Genomic DNA, 12,542 nt, shown 5'->3' on the forward strand with positions numbered 1-12,542 from the left:
ATTTTATAAGCATCAAGTTTTTATTCAAGTTGAGTTGAAGGGGAATATCAAAAGATTTTTGACTTGTATTATGTCTATCCAAGAAGAGTTTCAGAGTAAGGTTAACTGTATTTGAATTGACTCTCCTGTATATATAGTATGCAAGGTAGTACAAGTGAATATTTTGGATATTGAGTAAATTTAAACTTATGAAGAGTGGGAACACATGTGAAAATGGTGTGAAAATACAACTGCAATTAAAAGCACAATTTCCTTATGGTTAATATTCTTGAAGACCGCCACCTAGGTGGTCTCCAAGAAAATGTCTTGTCTAACATTATACCGTGAACAGTGCCACACATTCCTTACCTTCTCCTCCCTCAGAGAAATGCTCTTTTCCTTATTGCCTACATTCAGGAGAGCTGAAGTTAAGTTTTGGTGCAAGGTGTTACACTGGTCGAGGCGACTCTGCAGTTGAGCCTCCATGCTGCTGATTCTTGCCTGCCATTCAGATGCCAGATGGTTTTGTAGCTCTGCCTCGCGAGTGCTCCACTGCAATTACACCACCAATTGTTAGTTTATTTTCTCTTCCTTGTGTTTTATTTGGTCTTGCAAAGTTGCTATATCTTTTATTAAAGTACAGCCTCTCCTCACTTAACGACAGAGTTCTGTTCCTAAGACCACATCATTAAACAAATTCATCGCTAAGTGTGGAGCATACTATAATGGTAGTGAGTTTGTGTCAACCATCTTTGATACTGTTTTAATGTCACCTTGGCACCATTTATAACATTTCTTGTATATTTTTAAATGTTTATATAGTAGTGTTCTGTATACTGAAATAAACAGAATAGAGGAAATCAGCTCTAATATATGAATACTGGTCAGAGAGCCTGTTGTAAGTCCGAGTATGTCGCTAAGTGAGGAGAGGCTGTACTGAAAAAAGTCAGCTAATACCTATAACACTCAATAAGATGACAATGCAACATCTACATTATACATATAACACACATGACTACTTTACCATACAATATCCACACAGTGACCACACCACACCTACCTTGCTGACTACCCAGTCCTCATTAAGTTTAAGAGAAGAAAAATAGATAAGAGAGCATTAAGAAAAATATCACAACTGTGAATTGTATCCATGATGCTGCAGTGCCCATTTTTAAGAAAACACTCACCTGCTTCCAAAATAATTGTTGCTGATCTTCCTTCCAAGTCTCAACCTCCATGGCTGCTTCATACATGAGACTCTTACGCTGATGTTGCCACCTGGAGAAGTCTCTCTGCTTTGCTAACTTGCGTTTCTTACTTTGCCCACCCTCATCACTGTAGCTGCTGGTCCCATCATTCTGGCTCGGCCAGGATATTGCATTATCATCATAATCACTCGCCTCGTCACTAGATTCAGAGGAGAGGAAGTCCACCATTATTAAAGAACTCCCAGTGCCAAAGTTTTTCTTTATCATTGGAGGATAATATGTTGCAGCATTCTCATTGTCTAGTGAGACAGACAATTGAATGACAACTCCCAGCACTGGCTCCTTGGCAGGGGACCACGCTAAGGGATTCAACATGATTGGCACTAAAGGATAACTTCCCTCTACTTTGATTGGTGTTTCTGGTGTGAGACAATCTCCCACTTCCTCAAACGATGTCATGTTTATGGAGCTAGTTGCCAAGCAGACATCTCCAATAAGGAGATGGATGGGAAATGTTGGATGCTGTTTAAAGTATGAGGAAACATTTGTCGATGTAGAGCAAACCTTCCCTGCTGCTCGCTCAGCTAGAAAATCTGGGTTGGTGAGGTCCTTTATTGAGTCAGTATACACAATGTGGCCCAGCAGTGAGTAACAGAAACGCACTTTGTCAGTCTCTGTCACCTGGAGGTCTTTGGGTAACACCTAGGAAAACCAAAACATCTAGAATGAATGCTCACATTACCACAAAATAATAAAAATGCACGAATAATTTAAAGTTATTCATTTAGGCAAGTGATTTGGAAGGAAATAAAGAAATATGAAAACTTGTTTGGCAAGAGCACCAGAAGTGTGGGAGTGGATGTCATAAGGCATTTTTTAAATATTAGATGTATAGAGAATAAATTTGGTAATATTTCTGAAGTGAATTCTTTACTAAACTGGAGAAGCAAAAAAAGCACTCAGCTCAGACCCTTCAGAAATTAAAAAAATTTTGTATCTGATAAATTTAATAATACTGTACTGTCATTAAAGGCCTATACTATACTTTATATTTTAAAACGTCCTAATGTAATTCCTGAAAAACAGGGAAAACTCACACCCTGATAAATTGAGTAATTGTCATGAAGTTACCATGAATCAAATAAAATTAAGAAAAATGTATAATTATCACAGTATAACCTAGAGCTAACAGACCTCAATTTAATTTATTTCAGAAATAACAAACAAAATCTGTTATTCCAAGAATTGTCTGATATTGTTACAATCTGCTGGGTAAATACAGAAATACCATAGTCCACTGTTTCAAAAATTGTCAATTACAGTGGACCCCCGGTTTACGATCAGCTCCCAATGCGTCCAATTATGTAAGTGTATTTATCTAAGTGCATTTGTATGTGTATGTTTGGGGGTCTGAAATGGACTAATCTAATTCACAATATTCCTTATGGAACAAATTCAGTCAGTACTGGCACCTGAACATACTTCTGGAATGAAATAATATCGTAAATCGGGGGTCCACTGTATTTGTACAATCACAAAAAAAAATCCTCATTATTTGGATTTAAAACAAGTGGTATTACTTGACACACACTTTCCTTATTTGTCTTTTAATCAACATTACAAAATGGACTCAAGTCCCAGAAGTGGGAAGTACAATGCCTACACTCTGAAGGAATGGAGGTGTGAAGTACAGTGCCTGGACTCTCAAGGAGATGGGGTGGGGATATTGCATTTAGGAGGGGCATCTGAGCTGTAATATCACCACACCTTAGGAAAGACAGTGATGGAATGAATGATGGTGGAAGCATTTCTTCTTTTTCAGGTTACCCTGCCTTGGTGGGAGATGGCCAGTGTGTTAAAAAAAAATATTATTACATTCATGGGGAGTGCTAAATCCATGTGGGTCATACAGCACCTGCAGGACTGAAAGGTAGTCAGACCTGATTCAAGGAACTGGAGCACAGGTTCAGTTCCTTAAGATTAAGAGCCCCTTACCAACATCAAGGAACCTCTTTTGAAGGGAAATGTTCAATCAAGATTTCACTAATTATATTTACTAGAAAGCTCTAAACCCACAAGGGGTCAACAAAAACCATACATGTAATGAATAATGCTACATAAATGATATTTCCTGCTCTCCTAGACAGCAACTGTGGTGAACAAGTGAGTCAGTTTAATGCATCTTACTGTGCTGCTTGCTGAGTAACCATTCTAGACTCCTGAAGTTAGTCTGAAAAATGTGTTGGTTACAAGTGATTTATTTAGACTATGTTCAATCCAATCCAAAATGAAAAGCCTTTTGCAGTGGTGCAAAGGCTACAAGGAAGACCAACACTTTACAAACAAAGCTGGGCACACAACAAAAAAAATACAGTAGATAAGAATACCAAAGCTACAGGGGCTTGCTGCAGCATGTACTGTTAATGTGTTATTCATAATCATGCTGATCAAATTCAAACCTGAGCTCAGTCTGTGACACCTCTTAATGCCTTTATATTGTTTCACACAGTTAGTTGTTTAATGGAGCACACAAAGATAATTACAGGGTTTGCATCAAGGATCAAAACAAGCTCAATATTCCTTTAAACTTCGTTCAACAAACCAGCTGTATTTCACCAAGGCAGGGTAGCTCACAAAGAAAAACAAAAGTTTCTCTTTTTTAACTTTAGCAGTGTATACAGGAGAAGGGGTTACTAGCCCCTTGCTCCCAGCAATTTAGTTGACTCTTATGACATGCATGGTTTACGAAGGATGAATTCTGTTCCACTTCCCCATGAAGATAAGAGGAAATAAACAAGAACTAGTAAGAAAATAGAAGAAAACCCAGAGGGGTGTGCATATATATGCTTGTACATGAATGTGTAGTGTGACCTAAGTGTAAGTAGAAGTAGCAAGATATACCTGAAATCTTGCAGGTTTCTTCTTTCTTTCAACACACCGGCCGTATCCCACCAATGCGGGGTGGCCCAAAATGACTTCTTAGAAGTAGTTCAAAAAGGTAGCTTCAAATAGGTTGGATAAATATATGAGTGGGAGGGGTTGGATTTGAGTGGGACTTGCAAATGAGTGGATAGAGTTATCAGACCTTATTTCTTGGGGAGCATTGAAAATTGGGTTAAGCAAATGTTTTGTTAGTGGGATGGATTGTAAAGGACCTGCCGAGTATGGGCCAACAGGCCTGCTGCAGTGATCCTCCTTTCTTATGTTCTTATATTCTTAAAAGGAAAAACTAAAGTTTCTCCTTTTACACTTAGTAACATATACAGGAGAAGGGGTTACTAGCCCTTTGCTCCCGGCATTTTAGTCGCCTCTTACAACACCCATGGCTTAGAGGAAGAATTCTGTTCCACTTCCCCATGGAGATAAGAGGAAATAAAAAGGAACAAGAACTAGAAAGAAAATAGAAGAAAACCCAGAGGGGTGTGTGTATATATGGTTGTACATGTATGTGTAGCGTGACCTAAGTGTAAGAAGAAGTAGCAAGACGTACCTGAAATCTTGCATGTTTATGAGACAGAAAAAAAAGACACCAACAATCCTACCATCATGTAACACAATTACAGGCTTTTGTTTCACACTCACTTGGCAGGACAGTAGTACCTCCCTGGGTGGCTGCTGTCTACCAACCTACTACCTAGTTTCCTATAAACATGCTGATATAAAGATAAAATATGGCAGAAAATTAAAACAGTGGCTCTCGACTGTATTCTGGAAATCTATTCCTAAAATAATAAAACAGCCTCAGCTGCAGCAAGAGCCAGATGTATTGCAGCAAGAGCCAGATGTATTGCAGCAGGAGCTGCTACAGCAGCAGCCTCTATTCACTATGCTACCTCTCTTCAATCCTAACCACCCACTCATCAACTGCATGCTCTGCCACAAGAAACTCTGAACACTATGGAAATGTTTTATGATTTCTAAAATATATTACATTATACCTAAATTGCCAGCTCTGTAACAAAGCTTTAACATAATGAAAAAAACATACTTTGGTGTACCAAGCTAATTTACACAACAGAACAAAAAAAAATACCTGGTCAAGGTTCTTGGCATAAACTATAGTGACTGAGAAGTGGAACATTCTTTCATCCGGTTCACCAACAGGACCAATCTGGAAGAAGCCGCCGTTTTCATTTAGTCGAGGAATTATTTGTGTCTTGTCATTATTGGTCTCAGTTTTTCCAACCATTCCACTGGAGGTACTTGCAATTGCCAAAACAAAGTCATTATCATTTGTGGCTGATGTAGTAGGCTTGTGACCATTTTCTCTGATAATGTTTGGTGAAGTTTGAGCAGCAGACTGTAGATTTGTTCTCCTAGGTGTATTGTGGCCACTGGCCAGGGATTCAGAAATGTCACTCTGGCTACCACCAGGAAGAGGCCTGGTACCATCTTTACTCCTGCTGGATGGAGAGTGTTGAGGAATGCTTCTTGAGCTGGTATATTCAAGTGGTTCAGAATTATATTTGTGAACCAACTGTGTCCTAGAGCTTCTCAAGTTATATGAATTAGCACTTAATCGTTTCTCAGGGTCATCGTAGTCATCATCATCTATGGTGTATTCCCTCACCTCAAGCTTTGCATCCCGTAATGGTTGTAGTTTATTGGTGCTTGAACGACCAGCGTTTCGAGTGTCATAATTTGACACCATACTGGTTGAGCCTTTTTCAGAAATCATTACTTCTCCCATGGGAAAAGTCATATTCTGTTTTATCAGAGAGTCAGTAATCAATTTACCATCTCTTAACGCATTATTTCTTCCGGAGTCAACCAAAAGACTATTAAACTCTCGAGCAGATCGAGTAGAATTAACAGAGTTTTTCCTCAGAACAACATCTGGCTGTGACAGGTGACGAGAAGACACTTTTAACTCTCTGGTGCCCTTGTCACCATCTATACCATCACTTGTGTGGCTCACTTGCATAGGCTCATCTCCCTGCAAAAAAAAAAAATAAATAAATAAAATAAAAAAAAGTGTACAATACTAGAGACAAATAATGCATAAGCCTTACATATTTGCAACTGGTTTCAAGAAATTTCTATTCTCACAGTTCTGTCTGGACCAGGCTTTGTTGAGTGCCAGTTCAACTAGGCTGCTGCTACTGCCATCCCACTGGCCCACATAACCATCACAGCCTGGTTACTTTAGCACTACATAATGTGAGAATAATAAAATTACTTAGGTAAGGAAAACCCAGGAGATAAAGTAAAAATAAAATAAGTTAACAAAAGATAAGACTATATAGCAAATTATAATTTGAAAAGCAAGTAGACAACACACTGACAAGCAAGAAAGGAAGACACAATACAGAAAACAAGAGTCAATCAAGTCAGCATCTGCTTCAACTACAAAATGTCTGCTTAGAGTGACATCTAAACTGTTGTATCTGTGTGCCTCTGGCAAGACAGTGATAGTGTGAATGATGGTGAAACTTTCTTTTTTGGGTCATCTTGCCTCGGCAGTAGATGGCCACCATGTTAAAAAAAATACGTACATGTATACATGTACATGTATGTATAGAAAAGCTGAGACACTAAAAATGCCCTTGTTGGCAGATAGGAATGAAGTAAACAATAACCATGAAAAAAGATTATCAATAATAAATATATAAGAGTTCTTAACACAATCAAGAGGGAGAAGTTAAAAAGGCCACAGTTGTAAACCGAGAAAAAGGAAACCTACAAGTTTTTGCTTTTAAACATTGATAGAATAATAAAATAGGATACACATACTACAAAGTACTCAAGTGAATGGATTTTTTAAATTATGTAATAAGTAAACAGTGAAACAGGTAATCACACTGCATCCTGTCCCTCCCTACCTAAAAGCATATGGTGTGTGCACACACACACACCCCACACACACAGCAAAGAGGCGAGGCCAGGAACGAACGAACGAACGCACACACACGATCACACACATGTACACACACACACACACACTCTCTAAACTAGCACCTTGGATGATGGTGAAGAAGGCGTGACATTGAGGGAAAGCAGCAGTTTTGGAGACATCCTCTGGAGTGACGATGGCCCACCCAACAACATGTGCCATTTTGGATCAACCTGCAGGAAGCAAATAAAATACTATATAAATTAACAAAACAGCCACATGTATCTATTTTGTGGCCCCTCCTTCCCTGATATACTGCTGATAAATCTGCACAATATACATGCACTATGTTTACACTTGTCGAAGAAGATTTTTATCAAGATTATTAACCCATAGGGTTAGTAATTCAGGATAACCTACGGAAGCCAGGCAAACTGGTTTATTTTCACTGAGGTTTAGTGATCCTCTTACCTTGGATGACATCCATAACAGGTGCCCAACAACCTCATACCTACTTACTACTAGGCAAACAAGGACATTATTATTATAATCAAAAGGAAGAGCTAAACAAGGACAATATCTGTAAGAAAATATGCCTAAAACCATGCTTCAGTAACATTAATCCCCAGAACCATTAACAACCTCCGTCCTCATTGAATTATGTACATTTTAAGTGTTTAAATAACAAAACGGCACAATACCGTGACTGGAACAATACACAAATAACCCGCACATAAAAGAGAGAAGCTTACGACGACGTTTCGGTCCGACTTGGACCAGTGTGGCTTTGTCAATGGTCCAAGTCGGACCGAAACGTCGTCGTAAGCTTCTCTCTTTTATGTGCGGGTTATTTGTGTATTTTAAGTGTTTTTTTCTTCACAGATTCTCTTTTAGCTTACCTATGGTTTTCCTTTTCAGTGCAGTCTACCAAGCACTTACGTATATGGAACATGTTAAAGTTATGTAGTTCTCCATCATTTCCTCTTCTGTTGCATTGCTTTTCTATATAAATGACATACTATTCATCATTACATAAAGATATACCTTTGAGAAGTTTCGAGAGTTTATCTACTCTCTGAGCCCGGCCATGAGCCAGGCTCGTCTGGCGTTTGCCTGGTCAACCAGGCTGTTGCTGCTGGAGGCCCGCTGCCCCACATATCCATCACAGCCTGGTTGATCCGGCACCTGATGATTTGACATGATGAACAAGATATGTGCAATACTTGCCCTATTCATCAACTCATCAGCATTGTATACCATTAATATAATGATCCGACATATTCTCCCTTCAAAGTAAACTCAACACATGAAGAGGAAACCAGTGACAAGCCTCACTTCAAAGATGCTTTACTCTGCAAGCCTAAGAACATATTTTAGTTCAAGGTTTATTGGAAATCCACTGAATACGGTGTCCCATGGCCTAACAGGCAACATTCTGGCCTTACACACAGTGTGTCTGTAGTTCGATCCCTGACGAGGGTGAAAACACTGGATGTGTTTCCTTACACCTACTGTTCCCGTCCACCTAGCAAGTAGGTAGGTATGTACCCATGTATTAGTTGACTGGTGTGTCACATCCTGGGAACAAAAGTGAGGACCCCAATGGAAATAGACAGATAGTCCCTCGTTGACACACTGCCTTTCTTGGGTTATCCTAGGTGGCTAACCCTCCAGCGTTAAAAATCCGAACAAAATCTTATCTTGTCCTCATAGGTTTTTTCTTAGCACTCTCCACACAGGCAGTGTGAATTTCTTTAAGAGGAGTGCACTCTTCTTGAACAAATTTTCACCAGACTATACTATCCTCAACACTTCATCAGGAATTGCAGATGACCTGTTTAAAGCACCATCAATTTGCTCAGACCCAACACCAACTAAAAAGCGTTATGTAGCCTCCCAAAAAACCCTACTGTAAAACACTCAGTGGTACGAGGCTCACCTTTCTTCCTTGAACAGCGGAACTGAGTGGAAGGATGATGGAACCAATCAAGTGGTGGTAACCACTGCTGTCAAGGGAATGACACTCAATGCGTACTGGCACTTTGGCATTCTTGTACCTGTAATCAACAGCTGAATTTTTATTTTGTACAAGAGTACAGTACACAAAATTGGTAAAAAAAAAAATCTCAAGAGTTAACAGATGCAAAGTTAGCCATGTACCTATCTCCATGAGGAATCTTGAAATATTCTTGTAACCCATTCCTGATCAGCCAAGCTGTAGTACATATCAATATTGGACTGAGTTGTAAGCACAAATAGTCTGGCTGATTAGGATGTCACAGTATATGCAATATATACCACAATTTATAATACGTACATATGTTAAGCAGGATGGGAAAGGAAGACACTTGTCTTCAAATTGTAACACCTTCATCACAAAATATTTGATACTGACTTGTCAAAGATTGATGAGGAGACTTCCCAAGACATTTCTTGGCGAAAGATGGGGCTGCTGGAAAGTGGCACTGGATCACTGGCGACCACTTTGCCTTCCAGATGAGCTGTCACCACCACAGTCCACCCCTCCTTCGGCTGCATACCTTCCCCTAGAAATATATAATAATGATTAAACTCTAGCAATTTAATAAACTTGATAAATAAATCTTACAAACTTCTACGTAAATTCACAATACAGAACTCACGAAATCGTAATGACACGATTTTTTTTCACAATACAGGTGCCAAATGACCATTATGGGTTTAGCATTTTCCAATGAACAAACTGAAGACAATGAATATATTTTTATTTTAATAACGGGAAGTGCTAAGTTCATAGAGAGGTCAAAGAGTACCTACTGAAGGGTTGGATAAATCCAGTTCCTTGAATTAATAGCCCTAAGTATCCCCTTGAGGTGATATTGTAATGCAAGAAATATCCAAACCTTTACATAGCTAAAAATTAACTAAGATCACTGATAAAATAATGCTCAGACATTCTACATTTCAGTAAAGTACATTTCCAGCTATTTTTGCCTGCTCTTTTTAGTTGTAGACTAGACTTTTGTGGGGAAACAAGCAATGAATGCATTCTTTCTGTCCAGAAATATGTAGGCCACCTACCAATCTTTTTCCTGCTTAATCTGTTAACCTGATAAAACTCCCATAAGTTTGGCTGTCATTCAAAATATGAGGCCTCTCCAGGTTATCCACTAATCTCATTATCTTCTCCATTACCTTAGATAGTGTGCACATTAAGGATACCATTCTTTACCTTCATATTGAATGCCTATTATTTTCCTTGAATACCAAAACGTTTGACTTTTCCTGCATTCCAAAGTGTGTTGCCTCGGACTTCTGATAGGATGTCACTAGCAGTTTTCACAAAGCCTCTGCTCCTTCTTTCAGGAACAAAGGAGACATCATGTCAGGTTTTAATATTATGCAAAACTGGTAAAGAGATATGACTTGTGCTACACTTTGGTATCTGCTATAGTCCATCAGTCTCGATCAATCAAAACACCTTTCAAGGCTGGGAGACTGATCATCACAGGCTACTACTTCATGTCTGTCTCTAGTACTGTTTTCTGTACTGAACTGATGAAGCCACTGGTTGGCTAAGCACCTCTACAATAAAGATACCCAGGTGTTGCACATGTGTCTTATTCATGTTCTACAGCTTTTGTTTTATCCAAATCACTTAGCTTTTTCCATTTCATTCTCTCTTGTTGGTATGTTGCAGTTTCTACCAATCTTTCCATTCTCTCATGCTCTTTGCTATCACCCCATTTCCAACATGAATACCACCTTCATACAGTTAGTCCTGTTCCTATTACATATGAAAGCATTGAACTAAATTAAAACATAACTAGATATAAGATGACCAATAACTTGGTAAAAATTGTTAGTTTTGGGCATGTTTATTCACCCTTACTGTTATTTATGTGGAATCAACAAGCAAGTTTAACCAAGTTTAAGTTTATTTAGGCACAGGTGCACATAAATACAATTATCATACATAGTGCAAATTACCTAGGATAACTCCAAAAAAAGTCAAAGTGACTTACAAAATAACATATGGGATAATTACTTTGATTAACCTAACAAAGTCAAAGTGACTTGATTCAATTGGGTCTGAAATCAACAGAGATCAGTCAGAGCCTGGAAAATGGAAGATAATTTGGTTTGCTTTAGGGAACGGGAGGATAACTAATTCCCTGGATGAAGAACCCTTGATGAGTGAGAGGGAAGCCCCTATGAGGTGCCATTTACCCCTGTGCACTGAGAGTACAAGTTCCTGCTTCATAATGCCCCGGTGTTGCTGCTGACACTACCTGCTTCACTTACCCCTGTACACTGAGAGTACTGCTGACACTACCTGCTTCACTTACCCCTGTACACTGAGAGTACTGCTGACACTACCTGCTTCACTTACCCCTGTACACTGAGAGTACAACTTCCTGCTTCATGATGCCCCGGTGTTGCTGCTGACACTACCTGCTTCACTTACCCCTGTACACTGAGAGTACTGCTGACACTACCTGCTTCACTTACCCCTGTACACTGAGAGTACTGCTGACACTACCTGCTTCACTTACCCCTGTACACTGAGAGTACAAGTTCCTGCTTCTTGATGCCCCGGTGTTGCTGCTGACACTACCTGCTTCACTTACCCCTGTACACTGAGAGTACAAGTTCCTGCTTCTTGATGCCCCGGTGTTGCTGCTGACACTACCTGCTTCACTTACCCCTGTACACTGAGAGTACAACTTCCTGCTTCATGATGCCCCGGTGTTGCTGCTGACACTAACTGCTTCCCTCACTGATGGCGCCCTCACAATAACTCTTCAAATCTTGTAGTTCACACAGTAGCTACACCTGGTATCTGCTCATCTTAGCTTCCTGTAAGAGTGTATCCAGGTGTTGGGGTGCGTGTGGACCAGATAAAGAAGGTAATAAGACAAACAGAGAGGCAGGAAGAACCAGCAACATAGTTTTGTTTACTAGCAGAGTAGTAGTGAGCCGCCACTACACCTTCACAAACTCTCTATATAACATCAACAACCACTTATTTTACCACTTAATAAACCTAACATAAAATATGTCCCCTACTCATCCTCATAATTTCCACAAATTACTATTGTTTTACCCGTGTAAAGAGAATTTTATTGATGTTATTTTAATTTATAAGATGTAAGTGGCGTTAGTCCCACTTAATAAACTTAATATATAATATATATATATCACAACCAAACTCACAATTTCTACAAATTACTATTTTTCGAGTTATCTAAAAAGTTTTCATATCCATATTATTGTAAGTAATGAGTTTATAAGTAAGACACGTGCAAGTTATATATTTATTCCTAAACGTTGCGCCGTCACAGCAGGCTTCTTCAGTCAGGGGAGAGGAGGCAGCAGGAGTTGCACACACCATGTGATCAGTCCCATCAACACTGAAGATTTAGTTCTGAGGTTGTCAGTCCCTCAGTCTGAGGAAGTTTTGCTCCAGTGGAACAATGTGAAGCTTGAAGACAATGACCATGTTAGACGTGCTAGTAATGTGTTGTATGTTGTGATCTGAG

At 39.3% G+C, this 12,542-nt stretch overlaps 1 protein-coding gene across 3 annotated transcripts in view; it reads right to left on the reverse strand.

The window, feature by feature from the left end:
• Positions 1–11,986, reverse strand: part of LOC128704037 (centrosomal protein of 120 kDa) — a 25,905-nt gene extending 13,919 nt beyond the window's left edge. Inside the window, exons 1-7 of one of the 3 annotated variants that reach the window (XM_053798983.2) lie at positions 11,706–11,986; positions 9,416–9,566; positions 8,960–9,077; positions 7,146–7,253; positions 5,221–6,123; positions 1,167–1,889; positions 349–531 (exon numbers count right to left, since the gene is read on the reverse strand). In XM_053798983.2, the coding sequence (XP_053654958.2) occupies positions 349–531; positions 1,167–1,889; positions 5,221–6,123; positions 7,146–7,253; positions 8,960–9,077; positions 9,416–9,566; positions 11,706–11,739 (2,220 nt within the window). In that variant the 5' untranslated portion in view covers positions 11,740–11,986. Of the gene's footprint in view, positions 1–348; positions 532–1,166; positions 1,890–5,220; positions 6,124–7,145; positions 7,254–8,959; positions 9,078–9,415; positions 9,567–11,304; positions 11,318–11,392; positions 11,487–11,705 lie in introns of those variants that run through there. The other 2 variants (XM_053798985.2, XM_053798987.2) reach the window with 2 other exon arrangements.
• Between the last annotated feature and the right edge of the window lie 556 nt (positions 11,987–12,542).

This window comes from Cherax quadricarinatus, chromosome 66, assembly GCF_038502225.1.
Source record: "Cherax quadricarinatus isolate ZL_2023a chromosome 66, ASM3850222v1, whole genome shotgun sequence".
In the NCBI taxonomy this organism is placed as follows: Eukaryota; Metazoa; Arthropoda; class Malacostraca; order Decapoda; family Parastacidae; genus Cherax; species Cherax quadricarinatus.